Source organism: Nerophis ophidion, linkage group LG07 (assembly GCF_033978795.1).
Source record: "Nerophis ophidion isolate RoL-2023_Sa linkage group LG07, RoL_Noph_v1.0, whole genome shotgun sequence".
In the NCBI taxonomy this organism is placed as follows: Eukaryota; Metazoa; Chordata; class Actinopteri; order Syngnathiformes; family Syngnathidae; genus Nerophis; species Nerophis ophidion.
In genome coordinates this window covers 47585493-47601600 of record NC_084617.1, presented here as the reverse complement: position 1 = coordinate 47601600, position 16108 = coordinate 47585493, and the positions used below count along the sequence as shown (strand labels likewise).

At 39.3% G+C, this 16108-nt stretch overlaps 1 protein-coding gene across 13 annotated transcripts in view; it reads right to left on the bottom strand.

The window, feature by feature from the left end:
- Nucleotides 1-728: 728 nt before the first annotated feature.
- The window catches only part of mef2cb (myocyte enhancer factor 2cb), a 209710-nt gene continuing 194330 nt past the window's right edge, over nt 729-16108 (bottom strand). For 7 of the 13 annotated variants that reach the window (XM_061906281.1, XM_061906283.1, XM_061906286.1 and 4 more), the window contains 5 exons: nt 12609-12781; nt 10942-10965; nt 10133-10262; nt 7793-7928; nt 729-4833 (listed from right to left, as the gene is read on the bottom strand). In XM_061906281.1, coding sequence (XP_061762265.1) covers nt 4476-4833; nt 7793-7928; nt 10133-10262; nt 10942-10965; nt 12609-12781 — 821 coding nt within the window. In that variant the 3' untranslated portion in view covers nt 729-4475. The remainder of the gene's footprint in view (nt 4834-7792; nt 7929-10132; nt 10263-10941; nt 10966-12608; nt 12782-16108) is intronic. The other 6 variants (XM_061906284.1, XM_061906292.1, XM_061906291.1 and 3 more) reach the window with 1 other exon arrangement.

Below are 16108 nucleotides of genomic sequence, written 5' to 3'. Positions count from 1 at the left end.
CATCGATACGTGAAGCATGCAGAAACAAGGCCAACACACAATGAAGTCACACCAAGCCAAGATGAGGATAACTAAGAAAGCCAGTAAGTTTACTGAAATCTCTGCAAAGTACAAACAAGTCAACAAGGAGACACCCCCCGCCATTTTTCTTCTTTTCTTTCAATGCCAGCTCCTAAAATAAACGACACTCAGCTCAATCCAGTCCTTTGAGTTGCACACATGAGGAGTTTCTTAGAACACCCGACACCTTTTAGTCTCAAGTGGCGACAAAGGCCAGCTTATGCCGCTAAAAGTCGCTCGTATCTGCACACAAACACAAAACAACCTCCAAAGCTGCTCCTTGTGGGTTTTTACAAGCTACATTTACTGACTGTATTAAGCAAAAGAAAATCAAAAAGTCCCCTCCCAATATTTAAATAAACCACTATAATGTGGCGCAACAAAGAGTAATGATATATGTTATTATTATTATTAAAAATGTCTGTACAGGTGCTGTCACTTGTGGTTTTTTGACCTGCAAAGCTGAGGTACCAGCATTAATCTCTTTTTTCATCGACAAACACAACAACTGATCAACAGATGATGACAACAACGGTTGAAATCCAAGATAAAATATGCTTCATATATTTAGTTGATTTCAACACATGTTCAAGCAATGGTAATTCCTGTGAAATTGGACTTTTTAATGCATGCATCTTCAAAATTCAGCCATTGAAGTGCGAAAGCAATTGTACATTTGAACATTTTTTATTGTCTTGTTTCAATGCTTGCGAAAAAAACAAAACAAACCATAAATGAATGTGAAAATAAAAAGTTTACAACACACAAATGCCACTGGCTTTGGTTTCTCCACACTTGCTTTTTCCCCCCTCTTCCTCAGCCTTTTTGTATTGAATAATAATAATAAAAAATAAAAATAAAAGAAGTGAAAAGAACACTGCTCTAGAGGCTCTGCCCCTGTTTGAATGCACAGACTGTATACAGTAACAACATAGTGAAATATGCACACTGAAATATCATAACACATAAATGACAGCAGATACAGGACTCAGGAGGCAGAGTTTAGGTCATCTAAACAGATGTTTATCACCAATTGTGCTTTCGACTAAATACCAGCATGATCACTAGGGATGATCCATTCCTATTCCATTCTGAGTCGATTCTCGATTCAAACCGTTTCTCGCAATATATTACTTGGTATACAAATGATACTAAAAACCTTTCAAAACAGATTACCGGTTAGAAAAACTCATCTTGGGTTATGACAAGCGGTGTAAACGCACAGCAAGGTCTAAAAAACTCAAGGCCTAAAAATGTATTCTAAAAAAAATATATATTTTTAAAAAAAGATGAATCAATTTTGAATTGGAAATTTATAAGAATCACAATTTGGGTGCTAATTGTTTTTTTTCCAGCACCTCTAATTGTTAATAGTAGTTGAAATAGCATGCAGCAAGTAACCCAGCAGGCACAAGACATTAAAACAACATTGAGAACTTGTTGAATTAGGACCTGACGTTGAGCAACTCAAACATAAGGTTGAAACAACATGCTTTTGGACAACGTTTAATCAATGTTGGGTTGTGACGTTGATTTGACCATTGAATTTTGGTCATTATCAAAACCAATATTTAACAACACAAATACAACGTTGAAACATCATGCGTTTTGACAACGTTTATTCAATGACAGGTTGTGACGTTGATTTGACCATTGAAATTTGGTCAAATTCCAACCAGCAACGTTGATCGTACATCAACTATTTTGCAACATTGTTTCAAAGTCAGTTTTAAAAGACATGTATGTATAATCAATGTTGTATCAATGTCCTGCTGGGAAGCTGGGGAAGGCCTCAAAAAATATTTTAGAAATAATTTGTTTTTTAAAGTTCATATTTTTAAAAAATTGATTATAATCCTTTTTTTTTTGGGATAAATCGATTCTTGAAATTTTGATTATATTCAGAATTGGGTTGAATTAGAATCACGAAAAACGGATGTGAATCATTTGTTTTCACGATCCCTTAATAGTAGTATTTAAAATAGTTTGCTACAAGTAAGCTGGAGATGGCCTAAAGAACACCCTTTGAAAAGTGGTTCCTAAAAAAATAAAAATAAAATAAATAATTAGAATCAAAATAAATATAATTTGTAATTTGGATTTTTTTATCAGTTGTTTTCAGTATCACTAATATTAGTGGTAATGTAAACAGTATGCAGTGAGTAAGCTGGAGCCAGCCTGAAAATTGTATGTTTAAAATAGAATGTGTTTTTTTATCCGTAATTTTTGAAAATCAAATTATATTATTTTTTTATGAATCGTTTCTTGAAAATTATGAATCGCTTCAGAATCGGAATAAATATGAATCATGATTTGGATGTGAATCGATTTTTTTCAGCACCCCTATTTGTTAGTATAATTTTAAAGACTGATTGATTAAAAAAAAAAAAAAGATTTTGAAAATTACAAATTGCTTTAGAATCGGAAACAAGAATCGTGATTCGGATGTGAATCGATTTTTTTCAGCACCCCTAATTGCTAGTAATATTATAAACAGTAAGCTGGCGATGGCCTTAAAAATAAATTATTCGGAATAAATAAGAATCGAGATTCGGATAAGAATCTTTTTTTTCCTCCCAGCACCCCTAATGATCACATTTCCCTGGTGGAGCTGTCACAAATGTACCAAAATATGTTTTATTGTGAAAGAATGGAAACTTGAGGAGGCACAGAATCAAATGGGATCTGCAAATAATTCGGGCTAAATCCTCACCATCCATCTGTGGAATTATATCACCTAATTATGTCTCTAGTGCAGCCTGACTTGGGGAAAACATGGTTCAATAAGTTAATTCAAAATGAAACATGTGAGACAAATGTTGGGTCGGATTGATTTCTGCGGCGTCCTCGCAGAAAGTTCTAGTAAATACACCAGCTGGAGAAGCGCTTTGCTCCAAAAGGAAACCAGACAACATGTGCAACTGCACATAGAGAAACTCCACTAAGAAAACCCCCCCAAAAAAATAAAGAAAATTATCATCATATATATTTATATATTAAAAAGCTATACACAAGCATGTTCATTTCACAGATGTTTTTTTGTTTTGTTTTAAAGATTCTTAATATTACCATTATTATATATAATTAGAAATACACGTTCAATAATAATAATAATGATAATAATAATAATAATAATAATAATAATAATAACAAACCTCTACAAAGATAAAACAGTTCAGCAAAGCATCTCAGTCTGGTTTCATGGCTTAGGGCTCGAACGCCCGCTCATCCCCCGCGTTGGGTGGGGGTGCACTATCCTTCTCTGGTTATAGCAAAGCTATCAAAAACACATTCTGGCTTATAGAAACTACAAAAAGCCACAAAATGCTTTGCATTGATTTTCCTTTCATATGAAAATATAAGCAAGTGTATCGTACAATTGTTGTTTTTTTTGTCTTTTTTTTTTTTTGTCCTTTAATAATACTGATAGTTAATACTCGATCCAGGGTTTTTGCTGATTACATGAACTCTCGGATCTGAGGGTGGTCTTCGCTCCCCCATACCCCCCTTTTCCTACCCAAAAAATGAAAAAGTTCCAAACATATTTGGGGTCTAACCGCCTGTACAGTCCTTCAAAAACATTGCATATTAGCTTTTACTTTCGCAAGTGAATACATCTTGAAAATGTCCGGCAACTTCTTTAACCCCCCCACCTTTTCCATCTTTATTTACATAAATACGTTGAACCTGCAACATGACATCATCTAATGTTAACACACACTTTTTTTTTTTTTTTTTTGTCAGTTTTTTCTTTTTTGCAAGGTAGAACTGTGGAGAAGAAGGTACATAGCGATGCGGCTGACACTGTACACACACACACACACACACACACACACACACAAATGCGTGTTATCTGTCAAGTGCTAAGGTGTCCTCACACACTCTCATATCGGTTGTTGTTTTTCCTGCCCACCCCACCCTCCATTTTAAGTGTTCCTCCATGGCAAAATTTAAAGTGTTTCTCCATGGCAAATTGAAGAGTACCTGACTGTTGTTGTTGTTGATATGCATATATGTACAGGTGTGTATTTATATATATATATATATATATATATATATATATATATATATATATATATATAAGCATTTGTCATTGTTTGATGCACACGCTAAACAATTTATGCATAGTTCCCCAACTGAGAATACAAAATAATACCCCTCAGAGCCCACGGGTTGATATATTAGCACACGCACACACACACACACACACACACACACACACACACACACACACACACACACACACACACACACACACACACATACACACACAAACACACTCTGCAAAAAAAAAAGCTAAATAAAAAGCAAAACTGGAGATTTGTCCTTCAGGATTGTGGAGGGCCTTGACTGTAAGCAGTGTTGGAGTTTCTTTTTCGGGGGGCGGGGGGGCTCGACGGGTTAAGTGGGGGTTATCATGTGGCCCATCCCTCGGACAGGCGCACGCGCTTGATGGAGGGACTCTCACGCTCGTCCAGCGCGGGCCTCGCCAGTCCCAGGGGAGAGTGGAACTCGTTCCTGTGCTCGTCGCGGTCGCTGCCTTCGTGGGAGCTGCTACAACTGCTCAGGCTATCCACCGGGGAGCGCCCCGAGTCCTGGCGGGACGAGGGGTTCTGGGGCGGCGCGACCCCGCCGCCGCCGCCGCCGTAGCCCCCCGGTGTGCTGCTGGTGCGATCTCTAGGAGGAGAAACAGGTTCGGACTTGATGTGCAGGCTTTGAGCAGAGGGCAGGGAGAGATTTGAGCCCTGACACAAGTGAGAGCTAGAGCAATTTCTGTGGAAAGGGAGAGGAAAGGCCAGAGGTTACAGAAGGACAGATAATAACACACACACACACACATATTATATATATATATATATATATATATATATATATATATATATATATATACATCCATCCATTTTCTACCGCTTATTCCCTTATTCAGTCGTTTATCAAGCAAAGGTAACACGCGAGGACATTAACACATCCGACACTTACGTAGGATTAACCGAATCAGAGTTTAAAGCCAGATGATATAATCATAAGGCTTCTTTTATAAACCAGAGCCTGCAGAATTCTACAGAACTCAGCAAGCACAATTGGAACCTCAAAAACAATAATGTTGAATATTCAATGACATGGCAAATTCTTGCATCCAGCACATCTTACAACAGTGGTATGAAAGATGCAACTTATGCTTAAAAGAAACTGTTTATTATATATCACCCAGACCTGTCATCTCTCAACAAGCGCAGTGAAATTATATCACCGTGCCGTCACAGACGGAAACACCTCCTAGGTAACACATGAGCCAATCACCACGCCCCTACGCCTGCCTTTACCTACCCACTCTGTGCCCTATATAAACCATGGTATGTGAATGATTCCATTAAAATCTCCTGACGATTTAGGGAACCCCTCCTGAAACAATTCTGTAGAGATGAAGTAGTCTTGTGATTTTTCCCACACATACATATATTGCGCTCTACCACGGTATCAAGCACTATTCTCTGGATAACGTAATCAAGACATATATATATATATATATATATATATATATATATATATATATATATATATATATATATATATATATATATATACATATATATATATATATATATATATATATATATATATATATATATATATATATATATATAATTTGGACACATCTTTCTTTATTTCCGTTACTATTTACATTGTAGAATGTCACTAAGGCATCAAAACTATGAATGAACACTTGTGGAGTTATGTACTAGACAAAAAAAGGTAAAATAACTGAAAACATTTTTATATTCTAGTTTCTTCGAAATAGCGGTAGGAAAATGGATGGATGCCCTTTTTGAAAAAAAAAATTGCCTGTCATTCACAATCCTTACGAGAGACAAGAGCACATATGTATATATGTACCATGAATTATTATTATTAAACATAAACCGCTACTTTTGTCCTACACTAAGACCCTGCGGCTAATTTTTGGATTTTTCTTCGCTAACGGCCATGTTGCAAAAAGTAAAAAAAAAAAAAGCATATACATTGAAAGAGTGTGTTATTGTTTGTTCTATGGCGCCATCTTTTGGACCACAGTGCTCTTCTGTTTCAAGCTTTAAACCTGAAGTACAATTATCGTGGGGCTATTGGGAGTAATCCATTCTGCCTCTAAATGCGTCCAAAAAGCACCAACAATACTTTGTTTACATTTTGTGACCTGAATATTAACCAAATTAGCAATGTTATTGTAAGCGCTTACGCAGACCAACTATTTTTAGCCACGCCGTGGTCACATTGAGCAAACTACTGCTGCATCATAATCACATGTTAGCTGGTGAAAGTTAATCCTAGATTACAAATCAAGCACCTCACCTGAATAGAAAAATGTTGCGGACATAAACCGATAAGTTTGTCAACTTTCACATTAAACCTAAACTGGCAGATGGAGAGAAAGACACGAAAAGAAGCTAGTTTGCAGAACAGAATTTTTTTTTTTAACCCTTTTTTAGGATTATGGTTAATTTTCATCAAAACGGCAAGATTTCAAAATCCCATCAATGGGCATCCTCGTGAGAGCAGACAGTGTTAATTTATTGTGTTTATTGTCTTTGATGATTAGTCGTCGTTGCTGAGGTAAAAAGTCAACGTTGTGATGCGTCTAAATGTTTAAATTGACAAAAATATTTCATAATATTTCATATTATGGAAGTGTTTGGATGTTTTTAGAGCACTTTATAGGCGGAATACATAACTTTCATTGACTCCATTGACAGCTGACTTTCTTTCACGTTTATATACGAGTCAGAATGCATAAAAAAAATAAAAACATGAGTAGTTGTCTCACATAAGGATTGTGAATGACAAGCAACATTTAAGAAATGCAGTTACCATATAAGAGGGCCCTGCTATGTGAATCACTTTGGGCTTTGTTTTTGGTTATATATAAAGTGATAAAGTACACAAATAGAGCTGGATTTTTAGGTAAAGGCTGGTACTGTCACACCACATTTCTTCCCCCCTACAAAAACCTTCCCCCCCCATTTACTTCCAGGGTCACGTTTCCTCACATTTCCTCTTACGTCATCCCATAGCTTGTGTTTGTAAATTTTTATTTTTTATTTTTTATAACATAGCGTTAACAAAACGTCAAAATTGTTTAATTCTTCATCCTGTACGGTAGTCAAATGTGCAATGAGTATTTGTTCACATATGCATTCCCAAAGTAACACGATTTAAGGGAAACGAGTGCTGACGTAAAAACGAGTGAAACTGAAAAAAAATTTAGTTCACATAAATGTAATTTTAATTTAGTTCACTTACACAGGGAACTAAAAAAAAAACTGAATTACACTGTTATTCATTTCCGCATACGTCCACGAGTCAAATGTGCATTCAGTCAGGAAAATCCTCAAGTTAATTTGTTCGATTAATACAGACGTTTTGTTAACGCTATATTAAAAAAATATAACGCTACAATTATAAAAATACAGATGTTTTGTTAACGCTATATTATAAAAAATAAAATAAAAAAAATAAAAAAACAATTTACAAACACAAGCTATAGGATGACGTAAGAGGAAACGTGACCCCGGAAGTAAATGGGGGTGGGGGGGAGGTTTTTGTAGGGGGGAAGATATTTGGCGTGACAGCACCCCTATTTTTTAAAAGATTCTGGACTCTAGCGGGTGTGACGTCATTTTCACTGTGATCGACCTTGCATTGGAAAACAAGAACTGCACCTACAAAAACTACTCACCCAAGCTGTCCGAGGGCCGAGTGCTGCATGTTTTGAATGTGCTGCTGTTGCCAGCCGCTCATTGAGCCAAGATGGAGGGAGCTGCCGCTGTTGAATCCGGACAGTGACGACAAGTCTGCACTGTTCAAGGAATACTCTGTGCAAGATGGAAAGAGGCAGAGGTCAATCATACGTATGATTTTATTTTCCCATCATGTGCTTGTCAAACGCTTTGAGGACGGAGCTAAACCAGCTCTTTTAATTTGTTTGACAACAGCACCCTCTGCTGGTGGACGCCCTCAATAGAAGGGTTTCGACAACTTGATGCAAAAAAGAGAACTAAAGCCGACAAGAGTTTTACTCCATAATAAAAACTTATAATCACATTATTAATTACATCTGCACACTCTGATAATATTAGTACCCCTTTACAGATTATACATGACCCCAGTCACTTTATTAGGGGCTTTAAATTGTTCATTGATCTATTTTTACACATAATAAATCAATGCTTAACTAGTTATCTTCGTTAGTTATGTTGACTACGTGGTTCGATATTTAATTTTAAAAAATATATTAAAAATTGAGTAATTCATTCTGATCTTTAATTAATTAATGTAAATAATCTTTTTTTTTTTAATCTCACCAAAAAATTCTGAGAAAAGGCCTCACCTTGAAGTATTTTCATTTAAATATATTATATTATTTTGAAGATAAATACATAAACAAAAGAAGTAGCTTTATTATTTTTTAACCGACTCCAACAGATGCAATATGTTTTATTGACTAAAATAAAATGTACGGTGTATAAAAAGGGTTAAAGTAAAATGAAAAAAACAAACAAAAAATGGTAAGAACACTTTTCTGTATTGGAGAATTGAGTGTTAAACTTTTCGTCTGCTTTAGATACCATAAATATACAAACCCTGTTTCCATATGAGTTGGGAAATTGTGTTAGATGTAAATATAAACGGAATAAAATGATTTGCAAATCATTTTCAACCCATATTAAGTTGAATATGCTACAAAGACAACATATTTGATGTTTAAACTGATAAAGATTTTTTTTCTTTTTTTGCAAATAATCATTAACTTTAGAATTTGATGCCAGCAACACGTGACAAAGAAGTTGGGAAAGGTGGCAATAAATACTGATAAAGTTGAGGAATGCAAACACTTATTAGAACATCCCACAGGTGTGCAGGGTAATTGGGAACAGGTGGGTGCCATGATCGGGTATAAAAGCAGTTTCCCAAAAAATGCTCAGTCTTTCACAAGAAAGGATGGGGCGAGGTACACCCCTTTGTCCACAACTGCGTGAGCAAATAGTCAAACAGTTTAAGATCAACGTTTCTCAAAGTGCAATTGCAAGAAATTTAGATTTCAACATCTACAGTCTATAATATCATCAAAATGTTCAGAGAATCTGGAGATATCACTCCACGTAAGCGGCATGGCCGGAAACCAACATTGAATGACCGTGACCTGTGATACCTCAGACGCCACTGTATCAAAAACCGACATCAATCTCTAAAGGATATCACCACATGGGCTCAGGAACACTTCAGAAAACCACTGTTACTAAATACAGTTGGTCGCTACATCTGTAAGTGCAAGTTAAAGCTCTACTATGCAAAGCGAAAGCCATTTATCAACAACATCCAGAAACGCCGCCGGCTTCTCTGGGCCCAAGATCATCTAAGATGGACTGATGCAAAGTGGAAAAGTGTTCTGTGGTCTGACGAGTCCACATTTCAAATTGTTTTTGGAAATATTTGACATCGTGTCATCGTTAATCGCAGAAACCCCCCCGACGGTTAGTAATACTGTTTTAAATTGAACTGATCGAACAAAAGTGATTGAAAACTGCACCTTGTGCACATTGAACCTACAAGCTGTGTCTCTTAGAACAGAGTGATCTTTTCTGGAAAAAAATAAAAAAAATAAAATAAAATATAATAAAATAATTGAAATGCAAATTGTAAAATAAAAAATTAAATAATAAAGGACAGAATGGTCTTTCTATACTCAGAGAGATATGAGACGGAGGTGATTTTATGGTGCATTCAAAGCTCAAACATTAAAACAGATAAAATGCTAAGAGTAAAACACTAACAGTAAAACATTTAAAACACAAACAAATGCAAAATAGTCATTTTTTTCCAACAGTGCGTTTAAATATTCTAGTCCTTAAGAAAAAACTTGGTCCCAAGAATTACAGAGTGTGTACCCTTTGAGCACATTTAACAATACCGATGATAAAAACCACGGTAACTGTGGTATGAAATGTTCATATTTTTACATCCCGATGTAAGTGACAATGACAAAATAATACATAACGTAACAAGTAGTCGTACATACCAGTACCATACGAAGTGGAGATGGCGGATGGATAACCGCCCATCCCTTGTCCTGGCAGAGTGGGAGTTGCTACCGACACAACCGGGGTGGCCAATGACTGAGCAGACTGGGAGTTGTTTATTCTCTGGTTCTGTGACAAGGGAAGCAGAAAAAACACAAAAAAAGGAAGATGAAAATAATATATTGGGGGATTTAGAGAATGTTTCAACCAACTTCTGACAAAACAATTAAGCAAGAAAAGTTTTCATCATCTTTTTCCATTTCCTCTCCATCACTCAACGGATGCTGAGAAAATGAACGTGATGCCAACTTGAGCGGGGGGAAGCAATTGCTTGACATGCAGCACGGCTGAACCCTGCCAACCCTGTCATTTACCCTTAGCGAGGGCCCACGGTCGCTATAGTAACACCATCTGTCGCCAAGGCAACGCAGGGTATAGCGGTGGCACAAGAAAGGAGCGGCACTTTTTCCGTGGCAAAAGGGGAGGGTTTTGCTGGCAAAAGGAGATTCAAAAACCCGTGGAAAGCGGAACACAACTCGCAGTAAGTTGTGTTTGCGTGGCGGTACGCGCAGGAGGAAAGGAGGGGCAGGCAGAGAGCGTCAGTCAAGGTCAGTGTGGGGGAAAGAGGCCAGGGTGCGGTTACAGTGATGCACCACTGGAGGGCACTGTGTGTCCTAACAAAAGGGCCAGCGATGACATAAGCTTAAACTACATTGACTCTGACTGTAATGATTAAACATTAATTTAAAGATGTTTAAGGACTATTAAAAGCTGCTTTATACGTCTGAATTCCAGCAGTCAGACTTACCAGTAGGAGATCGACATCCTCCGACTGACGGCATTAAAGGAAATTAAAATTAGTGCGTGTGAGTGAATACAAAAGAGTGGCGATGAGAGGAGAAGCTTCCAAGCCAATGGAAACAAACTAATGAGTAGTTCCATCCATCCATCCATCCATTTTCTACCGCTTATTCCCTTTCGGGGTCGCGGGGGGCGCTGGCGCCTATCTCAGCTACAATCGGGCGGAAGGCAGGGTACACCCTGGACAAGTCGCCACCTCATCGCAGGGCCAACACAGATAGACAGACAACATTCACACTCACATTCACACACTAGGGCTAATTTAGTGTTGCCAATCAACCTATCCCCAGGTCTACTACTAATTAAAGTACTTCCACCATGCTTACAATCTTGTGGGAGAAACACAAGAAAAACTGAAAGGTAAAAGCACACACAGATACAGTACAGACCAAAAGTTTGGACACACCTTCTCATTCAATGTGTTTTCTTTATTTTCATGACTATTTACATTGTAGATTGTCACTGAAGGCATCAAAACTATGACACCTGTGAAGTGAAAACAATTTCGGGTGACTACCTCTTGAAGCTCATCGAGAGAATGCCAAGAGTATGCAAAACAGTAATCAGTGCAAACTAGAATATAAAACATGTTTTTAGTTAGTTAACCATTTTTGGTTAAGTACTTAATTCCACATGTGTTCATTCATAGTTTTGATGCCTTCAGTGACAATCTCCAACAGGGATGTCAAACTGTTTTTTATTGAGGGCCACATTGCAGTTATGGCTGCCATCAGAGAGCCAATTGTAACAGTGAATAATGTATGAATTTGCCTCTGGATTTCATTGTTAGCTATATAAATTGTTTTAAGTAGACTGGCAATTTTACAAATTTTTACTGTAAAATATATATTTCTAATTTTTTTACGACATTTTAAGGTAAATGAAAAAGCAGTACCACTATTAAATTTACATTGTTTGTTAATGGAAAAACTGTACAAGTATTTTTTTTATTCTGGCAACTTAGCTGCCAGTTTTTGTACCGTAAAAATAAAACCGTCTTTCCATTTACAGTAATACACTGTTAATAACAACAACTGTAGATTTTACAGTAAAAAACTGGCAGCTCAGTCAACAGAAATTTAACGCAATAAACAGAGGTATTTTTTTTTTCAATATACAGTAATATGCTGTGAAGAATAACGTAAATATGTATTGTCATTTTTATTATTTGATGGGTAGTTTGCTGTATAGTTAAGTATTTTTATTTAGACAAAAACATGCTTGGAAAGTATGATAATATACTGTAATGTTTGTTAAAATAATGGATAGTATTAAAGTTTAAAAGGTAAGCAATGTGAAGCCATACACATGTTTTTTCTCTCAAAATTAGTGAGAAAATGTGAATAACTTTATCGACACCAAATTTCCAGGTGTTTGCGGGCCAGATAAAATGATGTCGTGGGCCAGATCTGGCCCCTGGGCCTTGAGTTTGACACCTGTGAGCTGCAATGTAAATAATCATGAAAATAAAGAAAACACAGTGAATGAGAAGGTGTGTCCAAACCTGCACTGTACATCAAGACTTAAACCACCCGGGGCCAGACAAGGTACGAGTCCTATACGAAAAAGACAAAACCAGGGTACAAGCAGAAAGTAGAAGGTGGTGTTACTCACAATGGAGGGCATGTTGTTCTTTGCGCCGTGTGGGATGAGCACACGGAGGTCGGGCTTGCGGTTGTTCATGCCTAAGTTCATGGGCGGAGGCGACTTTGCCTGCATGTTCTTGTTCATGCCAGCCGGAGACACCAGCAGACCGGGGGAGTTGCGGTGGTTGCCGTAGCCATTTCCTGGGAAAACGAGACAAAATGTTGAGAATGTCAGAATAAGTCCTTGCTGTGCAGAAGACGCTCTAAAAATGAACAACCCCCCCGATTCAAAGACATTTTGCACAAAAAATACAACTCTTTTCCGTAAAGATGTTTTCCTTTTTCTTGGACTTTTAAAAAAAAACAACTCCCATATGATTTCAGTGATCATATAATATTTAAGTTCAGGAAGAGGGTTTTAGAGTTTATTTTTACTATTTGCTGATATGAGTACACCTTCATTAGTCAAGCTACTTTAAACAATAGAAAATGGCTACCAGTGAACTTATTTATACACTTTTCAGAAATTTTGAAATTGCTTGTTATTAGTCGGAATCCAAATCACTCCTTATTTATGAAGCACATTTTTTAAAATTAAATTCTTTTAAATTGTTTTTCATATTTTTATTTGTTTTATTCATACGTCAATATTATAGAAATAAAAAAAACTTTTTTGTTTATCCATTTATTGTTTATTTATACATTATTACAGCACATTTTTAGATATATAATTATACATTTGTTTCCATATTTATTGATTTATTTTTTATTCTATTTTTATAACACTATTAACAACCAAACCGTTTCCTTAGTGTTGCGCATTATACAACAATAACAAGTACATTAATTCAAAATAATTTAACATACATAACAGTTAAAATAATAGTAATCAAAAACATAAAACAAACAAAAAAAACACGTAGAGTTAAACGCCAGAAAATAAAGCAAATAAAGGTCTTGTGATGGTGTAGTTTTATTTCTTTAAATCTTGGTGGGAAAAAATCTAGCCTCCCATAAAAGATATGTTTTGTAGGGTATCCTGACTCAAATTTTAACTATGATATCAACAATGATCCGATACGATATCACCACAAACTTTTGTAATTTTGTAGCATAGAATGGTGGTGAGCCCTCCAATGGGCTCACCACCCATAGCAGGGGCCATAGAGGTCAGGTGCAATGTGAGCTGGGCGGCAGCCGAAGGCAGGGCACTTGGCGGTCCGATCCTCGGCTACAGAAGCTAGCTCTTGGGACGTGGAACGTCACCTCACTGGGGGGAAAGAGCCTGAGCTAGTGCGCGAAGTGGAGAAGTTCCGGCTGAATATAGTCGGACTCACTTTGACGCGCAGCAAGGGCTCTGGAACCACTTCTCTCGAGAGGGACTGGACCCTCTTCCACTCTGGCGTTGGCGACAGTGAGAGGCGACGGGCTGGGGTGGCAATTCTGGTTGCCCCCCGGCTTAAAGCCTGCACGTTGGAGTTCAACCCAGTGGACGAAAGGGTAGCCTCCCTCCGCCTTCGGGTGGGGGGACGGGTCCTGACTGTTGTTTGTGCTTACGCACCAAACAGCAGTTCAGAGTACCCACCCTTTTTGGGTACACTCGAGGGAGTACTGGAAAGTGCTCCCCCGGGTGATTCCCTTGTCCTACTGGGGGGCTTCAACGCTCATGTTGGCAACGACAGTGAAACCTGGACAGGCGTGATTGGGAAGAATGACCGCCCGGATCTGAACCCGAGTGGTGTTTTGTTATTGGACTTTTGTGCTCGTCACAATTTGTCCAAAACAAACACCATGTTCAAACATAAGGGTGTCCATATGTGCACTTGGCACCAGGACACCCTCAGCCGCAGTTCCATGATCGACTTTGTAGTTGTTTCATCGGATTTGCGGCCTTATGTTTTGGACACTTGGGTGAAGAGAGCGGTGGAGCTTTCTACCGATCACCACCTGGTGGTGAGTTGGCTGCGATGGTGGGGGAGGATGCCGGACAGACCTGGCAGGCCCAAACGCATTGTGAGGGTCTGCTGGGAATGTCTGGCAGAGTCCCCTGTCAGACAAAGTTTCAATTCCCACCTCCGGAAGAACTTTGAACATGTCACGAGGGAGGTGCTGGACATTGAGTCCGAGTGGACCATGTTCCGCACCTCTATTGTCGAGGCGGCTGATTGGAGCTGTGGCCGCAAGGTAGTTGGTGCCTGTCGAGGCGGCAATCTTAAAACCCCTTGGTGGACACCAGCGGTGAGGGATGCCGTCAAGCTGAAGAAGGAGTCCTATCGGGTCCTTTTGGCTCATAGGACTCCGGAGGCAGTGGACAGGTACCGACAGGCCAAGCGGTGTGCAGCTTCAGCGGTCACTGAGGCAAAAACTCGGACATGGGAGGAGTTCGGGGAAGCCATGGAAAACGACTTCCAGACGGCTTCGAAGCGATTCGCCGCCTCAGGAAGGGGAAGCAGTGCACTATCAACACCGTGTATGGTGCGGATGGTGTTCTGCTGACCTCAACTGCGGATGTTGTGGATAGGTGGAAGGAATACTTCGAAGACCTCCTCAATCCCACCATCACGTCTTCCTATGAGGAAGCAGTGCCTGGGGAATCTGTGGTGGACTCTCCTATTTCTGGGGCTGAGGTCGCTGAGGTAGTTAAAAAGCTCCTCGGTGGCAAGGCCCCGGGGGTGGACGAGATCCGCCCGGAGTTCCTTAAGGCTCTGGATGCTGTGGGGCTGTCTTGGTTGACAAGACTCTGCAGCCTCGCGTGGACATCGGGGGCGGTACCTCTGGATTGGCAGACCAGGGTGGTGGTTCCTCTCTTTAAGAAGGGGGACCGGAGGGTGTGTTCCAACTATCGTGGGATCTCACTCCTCACCCTTCCCGGTAAGGTTTATTCAGGTGTACTGGAGAGGAGGCTATGCCGGATAGTCGAACCTCGGATTCAGGAGGAAGACTGTGGTTTTCGTCCTGGTCGTGGAACTGTGGACAAGCTCCATACTCTCCGCAGGGTTCTTGAGGGTGCATGGGAGTTTGCCCAACCAGTCTACATGTGCTTTGTGGACTTGGAGAAGGCATTCGACCGTGTCCCTCAGGAAGTCCTGTGGGGAGTGCACAGAGAGTATGGGGTATCGGACTGTCTTATTGTGGCGGTCCGCTCCCTGTGCGATCAGTGCCAGAGCTTGGTCCGCATTGCCGGCAGTAAGTCGAACACATTTCCAGTGAGGGTTGGACTCCGCCAAGGCTGTCCTTTGTCACCGATTCTGTTCATAACATTTATGGACAGAATTTCTAGGCACAGTCAAGGCGTTGAGGGGTTCCGGTTTGGTGACCGCAGGATTAGGTCTCTGCTTTTTGCAGATGATGTGGTCCTGATGGCTTCATCTGACCGGGATCTTCAGCTCTTACTGGATCGGTTCCCAGCCGAGTGTGAAGCGACCGGAATGAGAATCAGCACCTCCAAGTCCGAGTCCATGGTTCTCGCCCGGAAAAGGGTGGAATGCCATCTCCGGGTTGAGGAGGAGACACTGCCCCATTGGAGGA